Source organism: Cucurbita moschata, unplaced genomic scaffold (genome assembly GCF_002738365.1).
Source record: "Cucurbita moschata cultivar Rifu unplaced genomic scaffold, Cmos_1.0 Cmo_Scf00044, whole genome shotgun sequence".
NCBI lineage: Eukaryota > Viridiplantae > Streptophyta > Magnoliopsida > Cucurbitales > Cucurbitaceae > Cucurbita > Cucurbita moschata.
Genome location: NW_019268560.1, coordinates 1,804,452 through 1,829,730, shown reverse-complemented (window position 1 = coordinate 1,829,730; position 25,279 = coordinate 1,804,452). Strand labels below are relative to the sequence as shown.

The 25,279-nt window shown below is 35.6% G+C and overlaps 3 protein-coding genes and 3 long non-coding RNA genes across 6 annotated transcripts; 3 read left to right on the top strand and 3 right to left on the bottom strand.

The window, feature by feature from the left end:
• Positions 1-1,596: 1,596 nt before the first annotated feature.
• LOC111434237 lies at positions 1,597-8,228 on the bottom strand. Its single transcript, XR_002708909.1, has 3 exons — positions 7,934-8,228; positions 6,743-6,836; positions 1,597-1,609 (listed from the first exon to the last, which is right to left on the bottom strand). It is a non-coding gene; the product is annotated as an uncharacterized LOC111434237 (long non-coding RNA).
• On the bottom strand, positions 2,477-5,341 carry LOC111434235 (CASP-like protein 1B2). The gene is made up of 3 exons (XM_023071633.1): positions 5,046-5,341; positions 3,090-3,213; positions 2,477-2,988 (listed from the first exon to the last, which is right to left on the bottom strand). Exons 1-3 carry the CDS (start codon positions 5,312-5,314, stop codon positions 2,749-2,751), a joined length of 633 nt encoding a protein of 210 aa, XP_022927401.1. The 5' UTR covers positions 5,315-5,341; the 3' UTR covers positions 2,477-2,748.
• Positions 2,878-5,440, top strand: LOC111434236. Its single transcript, XR_002708908.1, has 3 exons — positions 2,878-3,010; positions 3,099-3,222; positions 5,056-5,440. It is a non-coding gene; the product is annotated as an uncharacterized LOC111434236 (long non-coding RNA).
• LOC111434238 lies at positions 6,566-6,712 on the bottom strand. Its single transcript, XR_002708910.1, has 2 exons — positions 6,651-6,712; positions 6,566-6,608 (listed from the first exon to the last, which is right to left on the bottom strand). It is a non-coding gene; the product is annotated as an uncharacterized LOC111434238 (long non-coding RNA).
• LOC111434234 (alpha-glucosidase) lies at positions 7,856-12,147 on the top strand. The gene is made up of 5 exons (XM_023071632.1): positions 7,856-8,226; positions 8,598-9,307; positions 9,566-9,796; positions 9,874-10,520; positions 11,179-12,147. The coding sequence occupies exons 1-5, from the start codon at positions 7,952-7,954 to the stop codon at positions 12,064-12,066; spliced, it is 2,751 nt and encodes a 916-aa protein (XP_022927400.1). The 5' UTR covers positions 7,856-7,951; the 3' UTR covers positions 12,067-12,147.
• Positions 12,148-13,584: 1,437 nt separating this feature from the next.
• Positions 13,585-25,089, top strand: LOC111434183 (transforming growth factor-beta receptor-associated protein 1). The gene is made up of 14 exons (XM_023071550.1): positions 13,585-14,929; positions 16,497-16,772; positions 17,303-17,499; positions 18,600-18,741; positions 20,433-20,705; positions 20,805-20,877; positions 21,693-21,741; positions 22,112-22,382; positions 22,612-22,667; positions 22,950-23,018; positions 23,156-23,267; positions 23,488-23,577; positions 23,932-24,102; positions 24,765-25,089. Exons 1-14 carry the CDS (start codon positions 13,763-13,765, stop codon positions 24,855-24,857), a joined length of 3,039 nt encoding a protein of 1,012 aa, XP_022927318.1. The 5' UTR covers positions 13,585-13,762; the 3' UTR covers positions 24,858-25,089.
• Positions 25,090-25,279: the final 190 nt, after the last annotated feature.

The window sequence follows — 25,279 nt, the reverse complement described above, 5'->3', positions numbered from 1 at the left end:
TTTTTTTTTTTTTTTTTTTTTTTTTTTTTTTTAGGTAATAATTTTTATTAAAATAATTTTGAATTGATTTTAAATGAAATAAAATAAAAATGTTATATATGTTATTGATATAATTATTAATTTGTCACATTGAGCAGGTATTTTTAAAGTTATTTTCAAATTGATATGGTTTTAATTTTATTAATTTATTATTTTGCCCACGCCAAAATTATATTATTACGTTAAATTAATAAAAATATTTTTAAACTTTATATTTTTGTCTAAAAATACCTCTAAATTTTCAATAATACCCTTAAACTTTAAAAAAAAATTAAAAAATAGTTCGATGAAAATAATTAATATTTTATTTCAAAAATACCCTTAAACTTTAAAAAGTTTTTTCGGTATACATGTTCTATGAAAAGAAATAAAGTAAAAAAAATGATTATATTTGAAATCGTAGATTTTTGTTGACATTTGCAAAGAATAAATTGCATATATTCCTAATTATACGTATAATTATATAGGGTCAATCTTAAATATGAGCGGATAAGTATATATATTTTGATTTTATTGTCGTTGAAATTAGCGTGACAGAACGGTAAATTTAACATTTTAAATGTATGAATAAACTCAAATGCATTATTAAAGCAAACGGAATTGTATAATATTTGTGGGTTCATATTCTAATGAGCACAAAATGATCGATTTATGTTCTAACGGTAAAAAAATTTACAAATTCAAAACAAAGTAAAACAAAAAAAAGTAATGTAATTTGAAAAGAATCCCTACCATATTTGACGACAAGTCAATAAGAGAAAAGTAACCTCGAGATAGAAGGTAGTTGAGGAAAAATCGGAAAACGCCATTTATGAGAACTTTATTCCCTCAACTTGCGCAAAAATAAACACGGAATCCTCCCCTCCCTTATCTCCTAAACCGACGTCATTTGTCAGAACTTTACTCTCTCAATTCGCGCACACAGTAAACATGAAATCCTCCCTCCCTGATCTCCTAAACCGACGTCATTTGTGAGAACTTTACTCTCTTAACTCACGCACACAGTAAACACGAAACCCTCCCTCCTAAACCAGTAGTTTAATACTGAGAACTTTATTCCCTCAAACCACGCAATAATAAACACGGAATCCTTCCTCCTTGATCTCCTAAACCGACGTCATTTTGTGAGAACTTTACTCACTCAACTCGCGCACACAGTAAACACGAAACCCTCCCTCCTAAACCAGTAGCTTAATACTGAGAACTTTACTCCCTCAAACCATGCAATAATAAACACGAAATCCTCCCTCCCTGATCTCCTAAACCAGTAGTTTAATTATGAGAACTTTACTCGCTCAACTCGCGCACACAATAAACACGAAAACCCTCCCTCCCTAATCTCCTAAACCGACGTCATTTGTGATAACTTTACTCCCTCAATCCGCGCAACAATAAACACGGAATCCTCCCTCCCCAACTTCACGTCATTCGTGAGAACTTTACTCACTCAACCAGCACAACAACAAACACGAGATCCTCCCTCCCTAACTCCAAAATCAGTAGTTTAATTCATGGTCGTTGTACACGTGCGTTAGGCGAGTATTTGTCCTTAGCTTCCTTATTTAGCTATCTACCAACTATACAAGTTTGGAGTAAACGAAAATAAAAATTAATCACTATCGGTACCTAAAAAGTCCGAGGAAAATCATAATTTTTTTCCCCATAAAATATATATTGGGCCTGAAAATACAAAAGCCCAAGAAATAAACATCAGCCCAATAAATCGATATTGGGCCTGGAAACACAAAGCCCAATAAATAAACCTCGGCCCACCAATTTTATTTATTTTTTTTTTTAATTTTAAGATATTTTTTTAGATAAAGGGTAAAATTAAAATAAAAATATATTATTTAAACTAATTTTAGCTTTAGATCCTAATGAACTCGAAAAGATCGATTTATGTCGTTGATTTAAAGGTACCGAAGGTAGAAAATATATACAAATTTGAAACGAAATAGAACAGAGGAGCAATGTAATTAGAGAAGAAACGTTACCATATTTGATGACAGGTCAATAGAAGTAAAGTAACCTCAAGATAGAAGGTAGTTGAGGAAAAATCAGAAGACGTCATTTTTTAGAACGTTACTCCCTCAACCCGCGCAACAATGAACACGAAATACTCACTCCCTGATCTCCTAAATCAACGTCATTTTGTGAGAACTTTACTCCCTCAACTTGCGCAACAATAAACACGAAATCCTCCCTCCCCGATCTCCTAAATCAGTAGTTTAATTACGAGAACTTTACTCCCTCAAACCTCGCAATAATAAACACGGAATCCTCCCTCCCTAATCTCCTAAACCGACGTCATTTGTGAGAACTTTATTTCCTCAACCAGCACAACAATAAACACAAAATCCTCCCTCTCGAGAACTTCACTCCTCAACCGCGCAACAATAAATACGAAATTCTCCCTCTCCGAGAACACAAAAGCCCAAAAAGGAAAATACACAATTTTTTCCCCATAAAATATATATTGGGCCTGAAAGCACAAAAGCCCAAGAAATAAACCTCAGCCCAACAATTTATATTGGGCCTGGAAACACAAAAGCCCAATAAATAAACCACGGCCCAACAATTTGATATTTTTTGGCACACGGGAGTTCGGACTGAAAGAAATGAAATTAAACCAACCAAACGCAACAATAGTAATGGAGATGGCGACGGAAGGGCGAATGCAGCGAAACGCTGCGTTTTGAAGCAGATCGGCTATGGCGAAGCGATGGAAGGTCTCGGTTTGTGTAGCAGCTTGATAATGGAGATGGAGCTGATGAGAAGAAGAAGACAGAGGCCAACGAAGGAGGCGATGAGCGCACCGGCGCCATGGTCGCAGTAGGCGGAGAATTTGTCGCAGATCTTGTTCCATCTAGCGTGCTTATTTCCGTTCTTTCCAAGCGCCGCCATGAAAGTCGCTGCGCCGTCGCCTGCCGATGCAAGAGCCACCGTCGTCTGCCGCCATTTTGATAGATCGGTGAGTTAAAATGTTATTGGTGTTGTAGATATAGGAATTTTGAAATTAGGATGGGGATTAGGCATGAAGATGTATTTACCATGTCTAGAATGGCGATAATGGGAAGACGGAAGCCATGGAAGCGGTAATCGGGTCCGAAGATGTCTAGGGCTATCATCAACCAGTTGTGTAGAGTGGCCACTCCATTTGCTACGACGAAGAATCTGCGACAAGTACGTACATCTCATTTTATGTATATAAATTACTTTTATTATTATTTTCTTCATTAGAATTAATATTGATTTTTGCTAAATCGTATTTATAGTTAATTAAATATTAGTTAAATAGCAAATTTAGTCTATTCATTAAATTTCATAAGCTTTTATTAGTCCAAAGGTATTATTATGGAGATAGTGTTTTAGTTAAATGCTAAATTAATAACAATACCATTAAATTTTATACTTATCTTAAAAACAAATACTCTTTAACTTTTAAATCTTTTAATAATACTTTTAATTTTTTTTTAAAAAAATCTAAAATAAAAATATTTTTAATAGTTAGTTTGGAATGAAAATAGTTACTATTTTATTTTAAAATAGTCTACCTTAATTTTTTTTTTTAATTTTGAAATTTTAAAAATAGCATTAACCTCTTAGATTATTTGATAAAAACTGTCTATCGACATCTCTTAGATTATTTGATAAAAACTGTCTATCGACATCTCTTAGATTATTTGATAAAAACTGTCTATCAACATCTTAGATTATCTGATAAAAATCTATCGACATCTTAGATTATCTGATAAAAATCTATCGACATCTTAGATCATCTAATAAAAACTTTCTATCGACATCTCTTAGATTATCCTATAAAAATTGTCTTAGATTATCCGATAAAAACTATCTACCTCTCTTAGATTATCTGATAAAAACTATCTATTGACATCTCTTAGATTATCTGATAAAAACTATCTACCTCTCTCAGATTATCTGATAAAAACTATCTATTGACATCTCTTAGATTATCTGATAAAAACTGTCTATCTATTCTTAGATTATCTAAGAAAGTTTTTTAAAAAGGTTTAAAATATTAATGAAACATTTAAAAAAATTAATTGTATTTTTTAAACTTTAAAAGAGTATTTTTATTAATTGTATTTTTTTTTTTACTCGGTTGTTTAAATATATTTTTATTAATTTAACTTATTTATATTATTTGCTTAATTTGGTGGGATTTATACCTTTAGCCTTTTGAAAAATGGGATAAAATTAGACTATTAATTACTACTAAAAATAATAGTTTTTTAATTTGCAAAAAAGTGTAATGATTTAGTTCCTACTGTGTAGAATCTTTGGAACTAAATGTATTTAGTACTAAGAATAAATGGTTATTCATGAAAGATCAAATACTTTACCTTAAAATGAAATTTTCACAATATGAACAAATATAAACTTTACTGTTATAAATTTTAGATTACAAGAATTAAATTATCCCAAATTAAATCTTAGTTCCTGAATTATTTCAAAAAAAAGATACAAGAATTAAATTATTATATACTCAACTTTAAAAACTAAACTTTACCACATTCATCATCTAAAAAACATCAATAATCATGAGAGAAGCAAGAGTCACAAAAGTGAATAGAAAAGAGGTTAGTAAGTTTGTTGAGCTGCAAGTTTTTTCTAAGCTTCACGTATTTTATTGGCCCTTCGAATTAAAAGATCCATTAATTCAATTCACGGATTATAAATGGATTCTTTTTTGAATTTTTACTAGAAATAGGAAAACGATAGATGGGTTTTATCATAGAACTCATTCTGCTAATGGGTTTTATCATTACTTTGGTTACTCTAGCAACTTGACCGCTTCTCTATAATACTAGTTGTTGCTTCATTGGATTTACTTTATTGATTGCTTCACGATTCTAGTTTTACCGTATAGAGTCTGGTCACACACGACATGATTTGGTTATTAAGTCTAGAAATGGTTAAAAAGGGGTAAAACCACAAAAATCATTGAAGAAAAACAAAACAGAGGCACAATTTAAGAAGCTTACATAAACGCAGGAGTGTGCTGAAACCTCGCAGATATAGTGGCAGTGAGTGGAGCAGTTCCAACGGTGGCAACAACAACAGATTTGGACTCCTTATTAAGAGCCATCACAAGGGTTGCTGAGGCAGTGGCGAAAGAAGCCACCAATCTGACCAAAACAAGCCCCCATCGCCACTTCCTCGTCGGCGGCGATGCCACTGCAAGATGGTTGTACTCACCAACCTCTGCTTTTGCTGCTGCTGCTGCTGCTGCTTCGGACTGTAAAGAAGCCATGGATAATGGACAAACAACAAAATTCAGCGTCTTGGATCTGTTTCTTACTCGGATGAGGTACTTATAACCACTCAGATTTAGCTGAACTTTGTTGAGTTTGAGAAGTAAACGAGTTATTTCTTTGGATGGTATGACTGCTACTGCCTTGTTTGTTCCTAATGTGATGCTTTTTGGTGGTCTGCTTAGTACAACCATTGTATCTACCTTGCCTATTTCCTTACCACATTACACCTAACCCATCACCTTTTTCCTCCTCTTTCAAAGCTCGGTTTGTTGGAACTATCCTCCTCTTTCAAAGCTCGGTTTGTTGGAACTAAAATTTAATGGTTGGATCTACAACGAGTTTGAGATAGAGTTTCTTGTTGTAATGCGACTTAAGTCTCACATTTGTTAAGAAATTACGAGATTGTGATCATGAGTATATAAGTATGGGATAATAATTTGTTCGTATGAGACCTTTTTTTTTTTGATGAAACCCAAAATAAAGTTGTGAAAATGAATGTCGGAAGTAGATAGTATATAACATAGTGGAGATATGTGGTGGATTTATTGTCCTTTTTAAAGCTTTTCTTCTTCTACTTAAGTTATTTGTTTTCTCATGCTAACTACTCATACGTCGATGAACATCTTATCCATTTTTTTGGGAAATATTTTTCCTTTAGAATCTTAATCCATCCGAGCTTTGTATGTAAACCGCTGCACATTAAAATGATTTTGAATGATTAAATGTGTGTTCTAGAGTGACTTTAAATACGAAAAAAAAGTAATTTTAATCAATTTAAAATACTCCCAAACTTACCTTTAAATTAAGTTGGAAATGACTTCAATCCTTTGACCAAAAGTCTTTCCACTTTTTTTCCATTAGTTGCCATAAGCAAAGAAGAAAATCTACATGCCCCAACCCGAAAACTAAATAAACAAATAAATCAAGTAGAAAGGAAGGGTTGAAATGAAGAAATTATTTAGAAATACGGTCGCGATGTGAGTGACAGTTTTATACTGTTGGATGTATGAGAGACCCGATAAAAGTGAGTGACAGTTTTATACTGTTGGATGTATGAGAGACCCGATAAAAGTGAAGTGCAAATTTTTTAATCTACATTCAAACATTATTAAACAACAGCCATATTGGAATAACTTCATTCGATAATATATGAAGTCACTAACATTCCCAACACGAAACAATCCTAACTAGCTACAAAGACTGTTTTAGTACTTTACTGATTAAGTGAAAGGTTATTGATTAACGGAGGTCTATAGAGAGGCATCAAACTTCCCTGTATATATTGTACACCTTTGTGTCTTGCTATCAAACTTCACTGTATATATTGTACACCTTTGTGTCTTGCTATTTAGATGGATGTGCATAAAGAAGGGACGGGACATCTCTCTCCTTTTTGGGGGGTGAATCGAGAGGTAATAAGTTACAGCGGCACCTCACGAACTTCTTAGAGAGGCAATACCATCCTATAGGCAGGTATTTTCGAGTGGATGCACGGACACACGTCTTTTATTCATATTCCTGCGCAGTTAAGAGCCTCTTCCTAAATCTTATTCATATTCTAGAAATTGTAGAGTTCTTCTCAAACCACACTCCACAAAAGTAGCACAAAAAACGGGAAAAATCATTAGAAGACATACACATCCGGTAGCACATCATATTTAAGATTTAGTATTCAAATTCAACCCTTAAGAGTAAAGACTATCCCCACAGGTCGAACGGGCCAATTTAACCTGATTTGTCCTCACTCACACACTTTGTAAGAAAGTTTCTAGAAGGTCACTCAATATAAAATTGCTGCTCTAAGCTAAATTTGTATAACTTTTTGGAGTTGTTATGATTGAGCTATCTAAAAGGTAAATGCACGCCCCTTCTTGTTATTATTAGTAATTTCAATCATTATATCTTTAGAATCACTTTTATTCAGATGTAGTCTCTATTTATTCATGTACCTTTCGCCACCTTTATACCAAACACTTGACAAGACGACTCCAAATAAAATAAAGTATGCCTAGGGCTTACGTTAACGAGCCCGTCTAGTGAGTCATGCCCATGTGAGTGAACCGTGTGTAAGAAATACTATACATCTAACCCTATCCAGAAAAAGAAAAAAAAAATAGAGTCTAAAAAAACATCTAATAAATATGAGGTCCACCGTATGAAAACATTTTTCGATCCCAACCGTGATGTTTAACCTTTTTCAAGTAAAAGTAAAGGATTCATGAACGCTTCACGTGCTCCGGTGAGAAGGCCACGGAAAGCAAGTCATTATTAGATAGTTTTTCCACATTTTCGGTTGTAGGATAGTATTGTCGTGTTTCAACTTTCAGATTCCGATTACGCGGTTGCTAAACCTAACTTGATGTGTCGATCTATAACCATTCGTAGAATAATTTAACATATTTTTATAGCTAATTTTGAAAAAACGAACGATAAATCTAAGTAAATTTTAACCCGATAACCTTCCGAAGCTGCCATTGGCTAAATAAAACACAACGTTTCCAAATAAATAAAAAAAGAGAATTTTTTTTTAAAAAAGGAATGAAATAAGAAGCTAAAACGTATTTGTCAACAATGGATAGTGACATTTTTTGCAAGAGATAAGAAGAAGAGCTCACTCTTACAGCTCGACAAGAATGGCGACTGGTTCCAAATCTCTCCAAGCTTTTCTCCGTCGCCGTCGTTTACTCTCCGCCGTCGTACTCTTCCTTTTCACTTGCTTCTTTCGTCTAACTGCATCTCTCCCGTTCGCCGCCGGCGAGCAGAGAGAAAACTCGGCCGTCGGATATGGATACCGAGTTAGATCGGGGCGTGTTGACCCTACCGGAAAGTCGTTGACCGCCGATCTTGACCTGATCGACAAATCCTCGGTGTATGGACCTGACGTTGAGAGACTTAGCCTCCAAGCCAGGTGAATTTCTTCTGCTTCTTTTATTTATTTATAAATATAAAATATTCTCAGCACTTTTATAAAATTATTTAAAAATATATATAATTTTTCATTAATTATAAATATGATTTTTTAATATTTAAACTTTCAAATTTATATTTAATATTTTCAAAAATGTATCTACATTTTTTATTTTTAATTTCGTAAATACATATTTAAATATTTTTAATATTTTATTAGATATAAAATTAAATTGTATATATAATTTTAGAAATAAGAATTATTTTTAAATTTTAAAGAATGTGAGTATATTTTAGTTTTTTTTTTTTTTAAATAGTTTAAGGGAAAAAATAATTAATGGTAAAATAAATAAATAAAATATGTTATTGCAGTTTTGAAACCAAAGATCGGCTGAGAGTGCGAATAACAGACTCAAATCGGGAACGATGGGAAGTACCGGACGAGATAATTCCCCGTCGATCGAACTCCCGTATCCGCTCCCTGCCGGAAAGAGACGTCGGCTCACCGGAAACCTCTGTCATCTCCGATCCGGCTTCCGATCTCATTTTCAGCCTCCATGACACCGCACCGTTCGGCTTTTCCGTGCACCGGCGATCATCTGGCGATGTCCTCTTCGACACATCGCCTAATTTCTCCGATTCGGAGACTTTTCTTGTCTTCAAGGACCAATACATTCAACTATCCTCTTCGCTTCCCAAGGACAGATCGTCTTTGTTTGGCATTGGCGAGCAAACCAGGAAGTCGTTCAAGCTCGTGCCGGATAAAAGTAAAACTTTGACGCTTTGGAACGCCGATATCGGTAGTGTTAATACTGACGTGAACCTCTACGGTGCTCATCCCTTCTACATTGACGTCCGGTCGCCGTCTCGCGATGGTAAAGTTGCGGCAGGGACGACGCATGGAGTTCTGTTACTGAACAGTAATGGTATGGATATTATATACACTGGAGATAGGATTAGCTACAAGGCTATTGGTGGAATCATTGATTTATACTTCTTTGCGGGTCCGTCACCGATATCAGTGATAGATCAGTATACGGAGCTTATTGGGCGGCCTGCACCCGTGCCTTATTGGTCGTTCGGTAAGTCTTCCTATTGTCTCGATATTTATGTCTGTGAGATTATTTTGAGATTTCATCTACAGCAACAGTTAGTGTTTGCAATTGCATGGTTCTTTTGAATTTGTGTATCAAACCGATAAGTTCAATTTAATAGATTGGAAGATTTCAAGGATTGGTGACACTCCAATCACTTTATGAAAAAGAAAGCACGTTCTATTCATTTGAACTCTAATGCAATATTACAGTAACAAGTAATTAACAAATCGTTCTTGTCTGAAGGTTTTCACCAATGTCGTTATGGCTACAAGAATGTTTCTGATATTGAGACTGTAGTTGCTCGTTATGCCAAAGCCGGCATACCTCTTGAAGTTATGTGGACAGACATTGATTACATGGATGGGTATAAGGACTTCACTTTTGATCCCATCAATTTTCCCGTGGAGAAAATGAAGAACTTTGTTGATAATCTTCATCAAAATGGACAAAAATATGTGCTCATCTTGGATCCCGGTGTGTTTTTAGCAGTGCAATCGTTATCATTTATTGTTTATGTTCATGTATTTTCTTATACTGTTTATGTTCTGCAGGTATTAGTACAAACAAGACATATGGAACATACATCCGAGGGATAGAAGCTGATATCTTTATAAAATATGACGGGGTTCCATACTTGGGTGAGGTTTGGCCTGGACCTGTTTACTTCCCTGATTTTCTTCATCCAAACAGTGAGATTTTCTGGGGTGATGAGATTAAATTACTTCGAGATATTGTTCCGTTTGATGGTCTTTGGATTGATATGAATGAGATATCAAATTTTATAACCTCTTCAACCAGCTCATTTTCTAATCTTGATAACCCTCCTTACAAGATTAACAATGCTGGAGTCCAACGTCCAATTAACAATAGGACTGTGCCAGCATCAAGTCTTCATTTTGGTAACTTGACAGAGTATAATACTCATAACTTATATGGTTTCTTGGAGTCAAAGGCTACTCATGCCTCATTAGTAAAAGTAACGGGCAAAAGACCATTTGTTCTGTCAAGATCAACTTTTGTAGGCTCTGGGAAGTACACAGCACATTGGACTGGAGATAATGCTGCGACTTGGAATGATTTAGGTTACACAATTCCATCCATTTTGAACTTTGGACTCTTTGGAATTCCAATGGTTGGTGCTGACATATGTGGATTTTCTGGAGATACGACGGAAGAGCTTTGCCGACGTTGGATTCAGGTGCGAAGTTCTCCATACAATTCACTGTAATCAAAACTCTTAGGAATTATGAATCTCCACAGTGGTATGATATTGGCCACTTTGAGCATAAGCTCTCGTGGCTTTGCTTTAGGCTTCCCCAAAGGGCCTCATACCAACGGAGATTGTGTTCCTTAGTTATAAACCCATGATTATTCCCTAAATTAGCCAATGTGGGACTCCCTCCCAACAATCTTTAACAATCCTCCCCTCGAACAAAGTGCACTATAGAGCCTCCCCCGAGGCCTATGGAGCCCTCGAACAACCTCTCCTTAATCGAGGCTTGACTCTTTCTTTGGAGTTCTCGAACAAAGTACACCCTTTGTTCGACACTTGAGTCACTTTTGAGTACACTTTCGAGGCTCACAGTTTCTTTGTTTGACATTTGAAGATTTTATTGGCATATGGCTAAGTTAAGGGCATGACTCTGATACCATGTTAGGAATCACGACTCTCCATAATGGTATGATATTGTCCACTTTGAGCATAAACTCTCATGGCTTTGTTTTGGGCTTCCCCAAAAGGTCTCATACCAACGGAGATTGTGTTACTTAGTTATAACTCATGATCATTCCCTAAATTAGCTAACGTGGGACTCCCTCCCAACGATCCTCAACAAAAACTTGTTTAACTTTTGCAGTTAGGTGCATTTTACCCATTTGCTAGAGATCATTCTGACAAAGGATCCATTCGTCAAGAGCTTTATCTTTGGGATACGGTTGCTGCATCAGCCAGGAAGGTGCTTGCACTTCGTTATAGCTTACTTCCTTACATCTACACTTTGATGTATGAGGCACACAAAAAGGGGACACCAATTGCACGCCCTCTCTTCTTCTCATTCCCTCAGGATATCAGGACCTATGAAATCAACTCCCAGTTTCTACTTGGAGCAGGTGTATTGATTTCTCCAGTTCTGAAGGAGGGAGCTATTTCTGTTGATGCATATTTTCCTGCAGGAAACTGGTTTAGCCTCTTTAACTATTCTGAGTCAGTGGCTATAAAGTCAGGGCAGCAAATCACTCTAGACGCACCTGCTGATCATATAAATGTGCACGTCAGGGAAGGAAACATATTAGCATTACACGGAGAGGCGACGACAACACAAGCAGCTCGAAAGACAGAGTTCAAGCTTTTGGTAGTCGTCAGCAATGGTCAAAGCAGCTCTGGAGAGGTGTTCTTGGATGATGGAGAAGAGATGGAAATGGGAGAAGAGGGAGGTAATTGGAGTCTGGTAAGATTTTACAGTGAAGCAGTTGGGAGTAAGTTACTGATCAAATCTCAGGTTATAAATGGAGGATTTGCTTTGAGCCAGAAGATGATCATTGACAAGGTGACCATTGTAGGCTTTGAAAGGCCTAAGAACATGGGTGACCTTGGTTTAGATATAAGCAAGGGCGCAAACTTGAATGGTAATTCAGGCATCAGAATAACGTATGAGTACTCTGCCAAGTTTGTTAATGTCCAGATCTCGGGCTTGTCCATTCCTATATGTGAGGGATTCGTAATGGAGTTGTCATCATTAAATTGAGTGTCCCATCATCTAATAGCACGTCTTCCTAAATAAAAGAATCATCCTTTGTCGATGACATTTTAGGTATTTCACATGTAATACTAATAGTATTAGTTTCTACAAGTACTTAAATATCAATATCTACTTCTATTATGGATCACTGAGTCGGTATTAGTGGTTCGACATTCACCGTTGAGGGTTGGCCTTATAGGACTCTCTTCTGCCTTTGCACTTGAGGACCCATCTCCGTCCAAGACATAATTGCAATATCTACCGGAATAAAGTTAACAACTCATCAAGGTCCAACCCAAATTGAGCAAAGGCGGCCCCTTTGATTTGGTAATGGGGCAACTCGAGCTACTTACTCCTATTAATTCTCCTTCACTCTGGAACCTCAAAACGACCTTCTTGTCGAACCTCTTTGTGTTTGTATCAAATTTGATACTTCCCTTATTTCACACAAAATTATCTCTTTTTCTTATAATGATAAATTAACTTTGTGATTTACAACCGTGACAAAATAATTCAAAAAGTTTATGGCACAATTTTTTAATTAATTAAATTTATTTATTATCGAATTGATACCGAGATGAACAAATGATATGGTTTGAATTTTTTTTACGAATAAACTTAGTTAAACTTAGTAAGATCTCATCCAAAAAATCTATAAGTTTACAATTGATCTTTAATAATTATGCATATCTATATATATATATATATTTATTAGAATATTAAAAATGCGGCTTATCCTAAACCTCGGTACCAAATATATAAATTTTCATAATTTTAATTAGGTTAAAATATCATTTGGTTGATTTCTTTTTTAAAATTCTCTATTATTTATGAGACATTTCATTGTAAAATTTGAAAATATATTCCTAAAGTATATTTGTTTTACATGAAAGTTATTATTATTTAACAAATTCGATAATTTAAGAATAATTTTAAGATTTATTAAAAATATAAAAACCAAATTAAATATTTAAAGTATATTGGCTAAGTCTAGTAAATTTTAACTTTTTTTTTAATATTTTAATTATCATTATTTTATTTTTTTTAAAAAAAATATTCGTTAACTATTAACAAAATTGGCAGATGTTAAGGATGGTCTATCAAAAAAAAAAAAAAAAAAATCCAAAAAATCCAATACAATTATACGTTTTTAATTTATGATACAGTTATATATACGTATATTTAATTTAATTTAATTTAATTTCAGAGTTATTATTTTATTATTTATTATTCAATTACTCCTTAAAATTAATTTTTAGCTATTTAAAATATATTAAAATTAAAAGGTAAATCTTAATTAAATATTTAAAAATAATCAAATATACAGATATTTTAGGAGTTGTTACTTTTATTAAAAATAAAAATTTAAAATAGCCCAAATCGTATAAATGATCGAAATATAGCCCTAATTATAGATTGATTTTATTATTTATCTAGATGGTTTAAATTACCAAAATTTACCACTCCAAAATTTACCACTCCAAAAATTTACCAACGGAAAAGGAATATTGAAAGGAGAAAAAGAAAATGGGGGCTTTGGTAACGTTGAAATGACATTTTGCCCAATTTACCAACGAAAGAACGCCCCAACTTCCGATCAAACAATCAGTTCAGATCAGCTACCTTCCTTCCATCTTCATCTTCCATTAATGCCGTTTCTGAGCTAGCATTCTGGAGGATCAATTTGCTTCTCTCCCACTCAATGGCCAAGCCCGAAAGGGCTGTTCTTGAACCACTCGGTGAGGAGTTCGATATATCCACTCATTTTCGTACTTCAATTAGATCTCTCGCCGTCTCCCCTCTCTCTGATTCCCAGACCCTAATTTTCGCCGGAACTAAATCTGGGGCACTTATTTTATTCTCTGCAACTCCGGAATCTTCAAGTTTTACCGCACTTGGTTCGGAAACAACCGGCTTGGATGCTGCTCCCAGAGTTGTCTCTTCATCGGAGGGGTTTTCACTTGTTAGGAGTGTTGCGGTTAGCGTTTCCTCAATTGTGTATTTGAATGTTCTTCGTGGAATTGATAAGGTTTTAGTACTTTGTTCCGATGGGTTTCTGTATATTGTTGATTCACTTCTTTTAGTGCCAGTAAAGAGGTTGACCGGTTTGAAAGGGGTTTCTTTGATTACGAAACGAATTAGGAGTAGTGAGTCTGAGTGTTCTAGCTTGTATGGGAGGGCGGATAGTAATTCTGGATTAGGGAGCCCACGTCAAAGGCTTTTGCAGAGTCTGGGAAGTGGAATACGAACAAATGGCTTGAAAATCAAGGAGTCAGAATGGCCGCAGGAAGAAAGTAATTGCGTTTTTGCAGCTCTAGTTGGTAAAAGGTTGATTTTATTTGAAGTTGTTTTAGGTCGTCGAACTGGTAGAAACGAGCGAGGTGTTAATGATGCCAATGAGTCTCTTCTAATTTTGAAAGAGTTACAGTGTACTGAAGGAGTTTCAACAATGGTGTGGCTCAATGATTCAATAATCGTTGGAACGGCTAGTGGCTATTATCTCGTTTCATGTGTTACAGGAGCGAATAGTTTAATATTCAAATTACCAGAGTTATCGAGTCCTCCATGCCTTAAATTGTTGCAGAAAGAGTGGAAAGTGCTACTATTGATGGATAGAGTAGGCATCACTGTTAATGCGTACGGTCAACCCGTCGGTGGGAGTCTCGTGTTTCATGATCTTCCAAATTCTGTTGCTGAGATATCTTCGTATGTGGTTGTTGCAAGTAGTGGGCAGCTGAAGTTGTATCATAGGAATACTGGTAGTTGTATTCAAACTATTACTTTTAATGGAAACGGAATTGAGCCTTGCATTGTTGCAGACGAGGAAGATGGCAGTGGTGATGTTATTGCCGTTGCTGTGACTAACAAGGTATGCCCATTTATTAAGTCCAAGAAAATTTTATTTTGTCTTGCAATTTGAAGGCCTGCGATACAACATAGGGTAAGAAATTCACTAGATCAATAGATGTTTTAACTGTTTTACATAAAACAGATCAATTTGCAGATAAATATTGAGCTGTGCGATCGATCTTGTAGAATTAGAGAGTATATATATACTTTAGGTGAGCATTCCAATGATGAGATGAAATTAGAAAAGGAGGGAGAAAAACTATCCTATCCTAAGGAAATTAAAAAAAAAATGCACAGCGAAGATAGGCTATTTATAGCTGGAAACGTAGGTATAATATTTACAAATTTACACCAAGTGAGAGCCAAAGAAGATAAAAAATCAAAGAAGTTGTCCAGGCGGGTCTCTTTATCCTTGAAGATACAAGAGCTCCTGTTGTTTCTCTGTATTGAGGAAATAAAGTTTTTTATGGCAAGCCGGGACATTCGCTTTGTTGTGATGTATTTGGGGGGAGAGGCATAGTAGAATCTTCAAAGGGGTTGATTGAGAGTCTTTTGATGCTTGGTCCCTTGTAAGATTCAATGTTTCCCTTTGGGTGTCAGTGACGAATTCCTTCTATAATTATTGGGTAGGTCTTATTTTGCTTGATTGGAGTCCTTTTATGTAGGGTTGTTCCTTGTTGTGGGCTTTGTTCCCTTGGATTCTTTCATATTTTGGAAATAAAAGTTGAGTCTTTTTTTCCTAAAAAATGCTCCTGTTGTTCCAATTAGTAAAGTTGAGCCCAAGGATTTTCTTCTCCATCTTGAATGAACGACCAACCAAAACAGAGGCAAGCAAGGCAAGCGATTGCCTAGACAAAGTAGTGGACTAGCCAAAGGTAGTGAGGATCGGCTCCTTAAAGCCAAAGCGAAAGAGCAGTTAGAGAAAGAAAATGGGAAATGGAAAAGCAATTGACCTTTCATTTATGAATGAAAAATACAAAAGTATTATAGCTCAAAATTCGAAGAGTTGACAATGAACCCCTCAAACTGGAATTTATCCAATGTGAGGTTTAGACACAAGCTAGTTTTGACCCAGCACCTTGTTGAAGCTAAAAAATAAGTTCTCTTATCTCTTCCCACTCTATTTAGTGTCAAACAACCTCTGATATTTTCCACTCATAACTCACAAAATATGGAAAAGAATGTGTTCCCCCAAAAGTCTTTTATTTTTGATATGTGTGTGCCCATGAGGAGTTGTGGACACCTTGACTATTCTCACTAGAAATTTTTTTGACATTACTATGTTTGGTTTTTAAGGTTATTCGTATAATATTAAATTTTATTTTAGAAACTTTATATATGTGAGGCATGTGATGGAACTGATATAAATATTATGATCCATAAGAAACTTTATATATATGAGGCATGTGATTCTCTTTTCTGTTTTCATATATTGTGACGCCTACTGAAAATGCATTGCATGGAAGAATATGTCTATATATAGCATCATGACTGATGCTTATTTAATTGTTTCTAGATTCTCAGCTAGTTCTAAATTGTTATTTAAAGTTGCTGTTAACTTTTATTGCTTGGCTTGATAATCATAGGTTATGTGCTATAAAAAAGTGCCTTGTGATGAACAAATTAAAGATTTGCTGAGAAGGAAGAATTTTAAGGAAGCAATCTCTTTGGCTGAGGACCTAGAGTGTGCAGGTGAAATGTCCAAGGATATGCTATACTTTGTTCATGCTCAAATTGGATTTCTCTTGCTTTTTGACTTGCAATTTGAGGAAGCTGTAAATCACTTTTTGCAATCTGAGACAATGCAGCCTTCTGAAATATTTCCATTTGTGATGAAGGACCCAAATCGTTGGTCCCTGCTGGTACTTCCTCTTTATGTTAATTATTAGTTTCCTTGCATCATGTCTATTGGCCTAAATAACTTGATGCTGTCTGCCCCTTTTATAATTTCATTACACATCAATGAAATTGTTGCTTACAAAAAACATTAAAAAAATAAAATAAATCTCATTGGAAAAAAGTTCTGCAGCACAACTTTTATATTGGGCTACTTGAAAAGGAACTAGAGAATTTGAAAGAGAAAAATTAAGATGCCGACATTGGTCGGGATAAAGTTTTACATGTGGCTGGTCAGAGAACGCTTACTCTTTGTATGTATTTTTCTAAGAAGCAAAACATTCATCCATGCCATAAAATATTTAATTTGTAGATTCTGTTAATTCTTTTGTTACCTTGTATTCTAAAGGCAAAAATTTTGGTTGTCCATTTTATTTCTAGATGCACAACTTGAGAGTTCAAATTAGTTTCAAATTATTTATTGGTGTCTTTTCTCTAGAAAAGAATTCACCGTTTCGATATTGTAGTTTTAGTGTTTCAAATTTTTAATTCTCAGATTCCCAGAAATCGGTATTGGGCAATGCATCCTCCCCCTTCTCCTTTTGAAGATGTTATAGACGATGGCTTGCTTGCCATCCAAAGAGCCACATTTCTTAAAAAAGTAGGAGTAGAAACTGCTGTAAATGAGGATTTTCTCTTGAATCCACCAAGTAGGTCAGATTTGTTGGAGTCAGCCGTAAAACATATTGTCAGGTATTTGTATTTTATTTATTGATTTTTTAGTTAAGCTTCTCTTTTAGATATTTTTATTAGTGTGGACTTTTTTTGTCTTTAAGTTCCTTTCTTTTTGGAGCAAAATGTGACGAGGATTGCGCTATTTCTGGGTCAAAAGTTTGTTTTCGCAACTCATTTAATCTTCTTCTTTCTATATTCCTATGTTTAACTTAAAGAAGGATCTTCCTATTTCTTTTCAGCCCAATGAATGATAATAGGGTATCACAGCATTTCTCCATATGATTCTAGGCTTATACTAGGGTTAATTAAGAATACCAGAGAGAAACTGCAAGAACTGTTGAAAATCTTTTGAAGGAAGGTTCAGTGGCCATGATCAAGGGGGCAGTGGAAGTACAATTAGCAGAATGCTAATATCGTCTTATTTTGATTACAAATTTTGTTCTAGGAAAAAGAGAACATGGACATGGACCGTTGCTGGTGGAAATATAACACCTTGACATGTACATCATCTTTCTACGCAATTAGCTAATGCTAGTTTTTCGCATGCCCGTTTATATCCTTTCATAGTTTTTCCGTATAAAAAAAGCGTTTTAATGATCTATGGCCAAATGTACAGAATATGGCCTGAAATTGGAATGCCTCTCTAGTAATTAGAGCAACTTTTTGATTAACATGGACTGGAGAAGATTTTTCTAACCTCCCAGGCCGAGCGTTTCCTCTTTCCCTGGCCATTTAGGCAGTATTCCCTTTGTTTTCCAATGATACGTTTTGTTTCTTATCATGTATACCGACATACATATGTATACATATGATATTTTCTTCTTTCTGAAGGAATTATGAGATTGGGTTTCTTGTCACTTGTAGTTAGCAGCCTTTGTTGAGAGCCTTAGGTTTCCTCTCGTTTTTTTCTCTCCTTTTCATCGATATAAAGTTAGTCTTGTAAAAAAGTTATGAAGAAAAAAAAGCTTAATATTTCATTTCTGTAGTTCACTTCTAGATAATATAACGTGGCCATTACTTTTTGCAAATTCAGTGATAAGTTTTGCTTCTTCTTTATTTATTTATCTACCTTTTTTTATATATATTAAGAAAAGTAAGATCTCTATCTGTCAATATAGGTACTTCGAGGCATCCCGCCAAAAAGAATTAACATCAGCCGTTAGAGAGGGAGTTGACACTCTATTAATGTGCCTATATAGAACTTTAAATTCTATTGATAAGATGGAAGAACTGGCATCTTCGGCAAACAGTTGCGTTGTGGTATGCAGTTCTCTTTTATTGTGTTTACTTTTCAATAGTAATGTGTACATGTGTTCCTCCATATTTATACTCATTATGTTATGCATGTCATATTGAAGAAGACATTTTCTGTATGCTGTGTTAACATTTTCTGTGTTAACATATTTTTACTCCTTTTGACCATTAACATAATCAAGGCCCCAAGAAAACATGAATCCCTAGCCACAACTGGGGCACACCTTCAACCTAATCAACAACCTTTACCTATCATTTTGGAAGGAGGTAATTATTGTCTGACGCCTCCATTCACATGACTCGTGGATCGACATCAAAGCCTCCTTATAGAATATGGTCAATCGACTCTTCATAAGCCCTTTCCCAGATAATAAAGACATCATCTGCTGCTATAGCATCAATACGGCCTCACATTTGTGCACCCATGCTGAATGGACCTAATTTGGTGAACTTAAGCTTGAGTTTTATCCGATGACACCCCAAAACTATTCTAGTGATTAGACAATCAGCACCTATGGAGATTGGATTACAATTCGAAACCTCCCTCTTCCTATCCGCTCTGACAAAATTTTTAGATACATTGGTGAGTGTTGTGGAAGATATAAGAAGACCACTAATCACATGCTCCATCTGCCGCTATAGTGCCAATACGGCCTCACTGCTATCCACGCTTGTTTCGATTAACTTCTAGGCCAAATGATTCTGTTGCATAAATTTGAAATGCCGAACTTAGTGCTTGGAATTTGGGTCTTCGTCGAAACCTTAAGGACAATGAAGCTGCTGATGTGCCAGACTCTTATTTTCCCTCCTTAATTAAGGAATATTGATGATTCGTGGTTTTAGCCTCTGGACCCTCCAAAATCCTTCACAGTACGATCATTGATGTAGGATTTAATACATTCTAAAGACTCATCTCTTCACAACCTTTATTCAGTGATTTGGAAGGACGCTTATCCTAAGAAAATTAAAATCTTCTTATGCTAACTTTGTCATGGGAGTATCAACTCCGTTGATCGCTTTCAAAGGAGAACGCCTTATCTTTGCCTCTCACCTTCTTGATATGTTGTGCCTTTCTAGCGACGAACATCTGTGCCATCTATTTGCCCTCTTCTCTTTTGCTTCTCATTACTGGTTTGTAATGCCGGATGCTTTTGGGTAGTCAATGTCTATACCTGGTAACATATATGTGTTTTTGCTTCCATCTTTGTGGACCATCCTTTCCGTGGTGTGAAGAAAACGTTGTGGCTGGCTTTCAACAGTGATTTTTTTTCTAGTTTTTTTCTTGACTCTTTGGTGTGAAAGAAATGGGAGAATTTTCAGGGACTCTTCCCTAAATTTTGATGGTTTTTTTGGATTTAATTGTATTCCATGCTCTTTACCGATGCACAATTATATGGCTTGTTTATGATTATAGTCTTACTACCTTAATCTCCAATAGGAAAGCTTTTTGTTATGCACCTCTCCGTGTTTTTGGGAGTTTTTCTTCCCCATTTCTTTCATCGATGATATTGTTTCCCTTTCTAAAAACGAAAAGTTGCCATCAAACTAAATGCTGTTAGAAAATTTTAATTTATTAATCCATGAACATTTCATTTGTTTAATTATGGCCTCAAGATAGATATGGTTAGGATGTGGTAATTGCAGAACCTTAGTGGTCCTATGCACTGTAAAACAGACAACTTCAATCGGCGGTGCAGGAGGAGTTGGAATCTTTATTAGAGGACTCTGGACATTTGCGTACACTTGCTTTCCTTTATGCAAGTAAAGGGATGAGCTCAAAGGCTCTTGCTATTTGGCGTATCTTGGGAAGAAATTATCCATCTCGCCTTTTGAAGGACTCCTCTATGGATGAAGGTACTCTGGATAACAATGTTGTAGATATATCTGGTAAGGAAACGGCTGCTGCAGAGGCATCAAAGATTCTCGAGGAGTCGTCTGATCAAGCATTGGTTCTTCAGCACCTTGGATGGGTATATGCCAACTTTACTATTGAGTGGACTTTGAAAATTGCTAGGAATTCTGAGGCGTGGTGCAATATTTTGCTGATCTTAACTGTATGCTTCTATCAGATTGCAGACATCAACCAGCATTTTGCTACTCAGATTTTGACATCAGAAAAAAGATCATCTCAATTGTCACCAGGTATTTTTGCGAACTTGAAGTCACTCATGTTTTTCCTTCCATTTTTATTGGATATTTTTCGATGTAATTCCAGCTATCTTAGATTTATTTAGGCTAAATACCACCATTTGACCCCTCTAGTAAGTGAACCATTCTTCAATTGTCACTTAACCGAACAATTTAATACTTGATATAGCATTTGTAGGTTCTGGTAGCTCCCTCAAGGTTTCACCTTCCTTCGAGAACTCGGGAACTAGTAGCTTCATCAAATAGTAAACCTACTCTATGATTGGATAAATCAGGGTGGAAAATCAGTCAGAAGTCCTCTTAAGAAGTTTAGGAGATAGAGCAGTTAGCCTTATCCAGACTCCAGTTGAAGCAGCCGCATTTTTTCTTTTTTGTATTGATATTATGAAAAGCCATACTTTCATTGAGAAAACATGAAAGAATGTGAAGGGTATGCAAAAAAAAATCAACCTCCCCAACTAAAAGAGAAAAGAGGTCGGTCATTCATTTTCTTATTGAAATATAAGAGAGGTGGAGCATCACCCAAAATGGATTTGTATCCAAGAGACGTAGGAATGAGAGTGCCAAGAGAGAGAGAACATCCTTAAGTCAGTTCCCTACCAGCTGAGACTACTCTTTCTTTTAATGGTCATTCATTTGTATAATTGAATTTTTATGCTTTTCTATTCATTTACTTCCTTCAACTCTTGATATTATTATTGTTTTAAAGTCTATTCTATCATCTTTATTCTATGCCGTTGTAACTTTGATTCCCCCATCCCTCCAAACATACATTTACGTTAATGCAACCCGTTTCCCCTATATTTCAGATGACATAATAAGGGCTATTGATCCCAAGAAGGTAGAAATTCTTCAAAGGTGCGTCTTAAATTGACTTCATTTTACTTCCCTTTTTTCTTCTTTCTTTCTCCTGGTAACTAGGCCTAATCCTGCGAGCTGTAAATATTTTTTTTTCTTAGGGTGCCTTACACAATTCGTTTTGTAATATACAGTGATTACTCATCCACTTAGATTGAAGGTCTTTCCTTGTCAATCCTCCGAGTTAGACTTAGGGATCCCTAATGTCTTTAGGCTGGGTTCTTCTCTTTTGATAAAATATATTCTCTGTCTCATCAAAGTATACATACATTCATATGCATATACGTACACATACACATACACATACATGCAGTTTTTGTATTTTGTTTCTTATAACAGTCTTTTCTGGTTGACATCCACATCTTTTTAGGTATATTCAGTGGTTGATCGAAGAGAAAGAGTCTTGTGATCCTCACTTCCACTCACTATATGCTCTCTCATTAGCCAAATCAGCAGTTGAAGTCGAAAGTACTCAAAACCTTGATTCATCATCAGACACAAAAATTTCTGATCAGAGAATTAACTCAATGTTTGAACAGCCAATCCGAGAAAGGTTACAGATCTTTTTACAGTCTTCAGATTTGTATGATCCAGAAGAGGTTCTAGACTTGATTGAAGGATCAGAATTATGGTTGGAAAAGGTTGTTCGGATATTATTTTATTGATTATCCTTTATACAAATCTTTTATCTGAGGTTTTCTATCAATTCCTTTTTTACACTTGCGTGCCTCAATTCTTTACGCATGATGACATAGTACGCCCTGTTATACGCCAGATTTGCCTTTTATTTAAGGTCATGTCAGGCTGGCATTTACTTACATACTGGTGTGTGTTTCTTTTTAATCGTTTTTTCCCTGTTTGACTGGACAGGCTATTCTATACCGGAAACTAGGGCAAGAGGCGTTGGTCCTCCGGATTCTAGCCTTGTAAGTTTCATATGAGACTCTAAACAGTTCTTAAGTTACAAAAGATGCTAAATACGAATCGCTAATCCAGAAACTTAGCTGTAGATTTTGGGTTTCGTTGTGCATTGGAATAATTGTCTCACTTAGATAAATTGCCTGGTTAGCTGCCATGTGTTGGACTTTGGATATCTTCTCATTTGAATTTTTAATGTACAAACACCTGCAGCATTATTCAACACTTTAAATATACATTTACATGAACATGATATTCAATTACTCACAGAATATTATTTGATATGTCAGGAAACTTGAAGACAGTGAAGCTGCTGAGCAGTACTGTGCTGAAATTGGCAGATCAGATGCCTACATGCAGTTAATTTTCTTCCTCTGTTTGCTTATCTTTGTTCTTTATGTTTTACGTGCCTTAAACACTTCATTTTCAATGATACGATTAAGACCGCAGTGCATTTTAAAAAAATTGATTTGTGCTTACGACACGACAACTATAGGTTACTGGATATGTATTTGGATCCTCAAAATGGTAAGGAGCCTATGTTTAAAGCTGCTGTTCGCCTTCTCCACAACCATGGAGAATTTTTGGATCCTTTGCGAGTCTTAGAGGTATCAAATACTGCATCCTTCAAGCATGCACCTATTCCTGCATATATATACATCAACTTCCTTGGTTTAAGAAAAAAAAAAACAAAAAACAAAAACAAAAACAAAAAATCCGTAGAGAAGAAACAGAAACTACGTTAGATTTCCTTTTCTGTTCCCTTTCTGATTGTTTGTAAATATTTGTACCCTTTATGTTCATATCAATATTTGGTTTCAAGTGCAGACTTTATCGCCAGATATGCCGCTTCAAATTGCTTCAGAAACAATATTAAAAGTGTTGAGAGCTCGAGTTCATCACCACCGTCAAGGACAGGTTCTCTCATTCTCTTTCTCCTCCTCTCCCTCCCCACAGCTTTTACTGAAGTAAAAAAAGGAAAACAAGAACGTTTCTCTTTTGGTGATAGTTCCTACAACTATGCACATTGATTGTATTGATTTTGGAAAATGTGTGAACATGTGTGAACTATTGGGAAATATATTTGGTGAAATTAGTTTGTTTAGTGGTGTCATTGTTGAGCGTTTAGCGCTATTAAGGCACCGAAGAGGAGGCTGAAGCAGCAGTCTTCCATTCCTCTCCTCCTGTTATTACGCATCGGTCGTCAAACCCCAATTGATTTAACTGAGTAGACTAACTGCAGAAGCTTTAACTACTTCTTACTTTTTCCAGATTTTACATAGTACTTCCCGTGCTCTAGACCTTGAGGCGAGGTTGGCCAGATTGGAGGAAAGATCAAGGCATGTTCAGATCAATGATGAGAGCCTCTGTGATTCTTGTCATGCACGCCTTGGAACTAAATTGTTCGCAATGTACCCCGATGACACAATTGTCTGTTACAAGGTTGGTAACATGGCACTTCTGCACCCTTTAGAAGTTTATATCATATTTATTTCCCATAAATTTAGAACGATCACAAGTATTTCGTGTTCCTAAGTAAAAGGTTGCTATGTTATTAGCATAGTCCTCGCTCACGTTTCAGATGCTTTTATGACGTTTATCAATAGAACCACTCCAAATGATTTCGCTTCCTACATCCCCTGATGGTTCGGGGATGGAAGAGGATTGACGAGCATACTCCTTTGGATAAATGTTATGAGACCAAATTAGTGAAACTATTTACTCCCCTATCTGGTTTCCCATTTCTTTTCACCGATCTTTGAGAAACACACGCGTTTGGTTACCGTTCTTATTTCGTGATTATCCTTTTTCATAAACATTTTCAGAACTGTATAGAAATTTTGTTTCTTGTTTGTGTTTTTCTTTTCAGTTTCTTCTATAAAACACGAGTAAAAGTGTTATTTTATCATTTTGTAGCTCCATTGTTCTTTATTAAATAAGAGTAAACAAGAAACCAGAAACGTTTAGATTATTAAACTGGCCATAGAGTAAGATTTCTGGCATTTGAAAGCTTCCCCAAACAATCTCCAAGTACCAGTAGTCTAGTCTGTTGTATTCTTGGTTATGCTAAGAGCTTCACTGTTTTGCATTCTTTTCTTATGCAGTGCTACCGTCGACAGGGCGAGTCGACATCGGTGACTGGCCGCAACTTCAAACAAGATATCCTGATCAAACCTGGCTGGCTAGTAATGGATTAGTTTTGGAAACTCAAATCAAAGCTTGGGAGTCTTGAAATGTTAGCCAATTTTTGATATGTTAGAGAGCTCAAGAAAATAACTAAGAGACAGCTTCCCTGCTAACTTATGCAGCACCTCTAGATTACTTCTAAATGATGAGATATGGTTACTGTAAATCTTAGTGAGATGTATATTTATTTTCGTGAAGCTTTCGATTTCTGAGGAATCTGTGGGTTGAAGAATTCAGTGCCAATGGTGTTGGTTACTGCAATTTGCTTTGCTCAACTAAGCTGCATTCCTACCCATATGCGCCTACATCACATAGGGATTAAGTAGGAGGCTAAGCGACTGACCTTACACGTATGGATATTTAGAGATCCGGTGATACAAATCGAGACAGTTCAATCATGTAATATGAACTTCAAAGATGTGAAAAAAATGAT

Coding starts and splice junctions, on each gene's coding strand:
- LOC111434235 (XM_023071633.1), bottom strand. CDS start 5,314: ATGGCTTCTTTACAGTCCGAAGCAGCAGCAGCAGCAGCAGCAAAAGCA. Junction 3,214..5,045: donor CAGCACACTCCTGCGTTTAT/GTAAGCTTCTTA, acceptor TACTTGTCGCAG/ATTCTTCGTCGTAGCAAATG. Junction 2,989..3,089: donor TTATCGCCATTCTAGACATG/GTAAATACATCT, acceptor AAATGGCGGCAG/ACGACGGTGGCTCTTGCATC.
- LOC111434234 (XM_023071632.1), top strand. CDS start 7,952: ATGGCGACTGGTTCCAAATCTCTCCAAGCTTTTCTCCGTCGCCGTCGT. Junction 8,227..8,597: donor AGACTTAGCCTCCAAGCCAG/GTGAATTTCTTC, acceptor ATGTTATTGCAG/TTTTGAAACCAAAGATCGGC. Junction 9,797..9,873: donor TGTGCTCATCTTGGATCCCG/GTGTGTTTTTAG, acceptor TATGTTCTGCAG/GTATTAGTACAAACAAGACA.
- LOC111434183 (XM_023071550.1), top strand. CDS start 13,763: ATGGCCAAGCCCGAAAGGGCTGTTCTTGAACCACTCGGTGAGGAGTTC. Junction 18,742..20,432: donor CGGCAAACAGTTGCGTTGTG/GTATGCAGTTCT, acceptor TCGGCGGTGCAG/GAGGAGTTGGAATCTTTATT. Junction 23,019..23,155: donor AGATCAGATGCCTACATGCA/GTTAATTTTCTT, acceptor CGACAACTATAG/GTTACTGGATATGTATTTGG.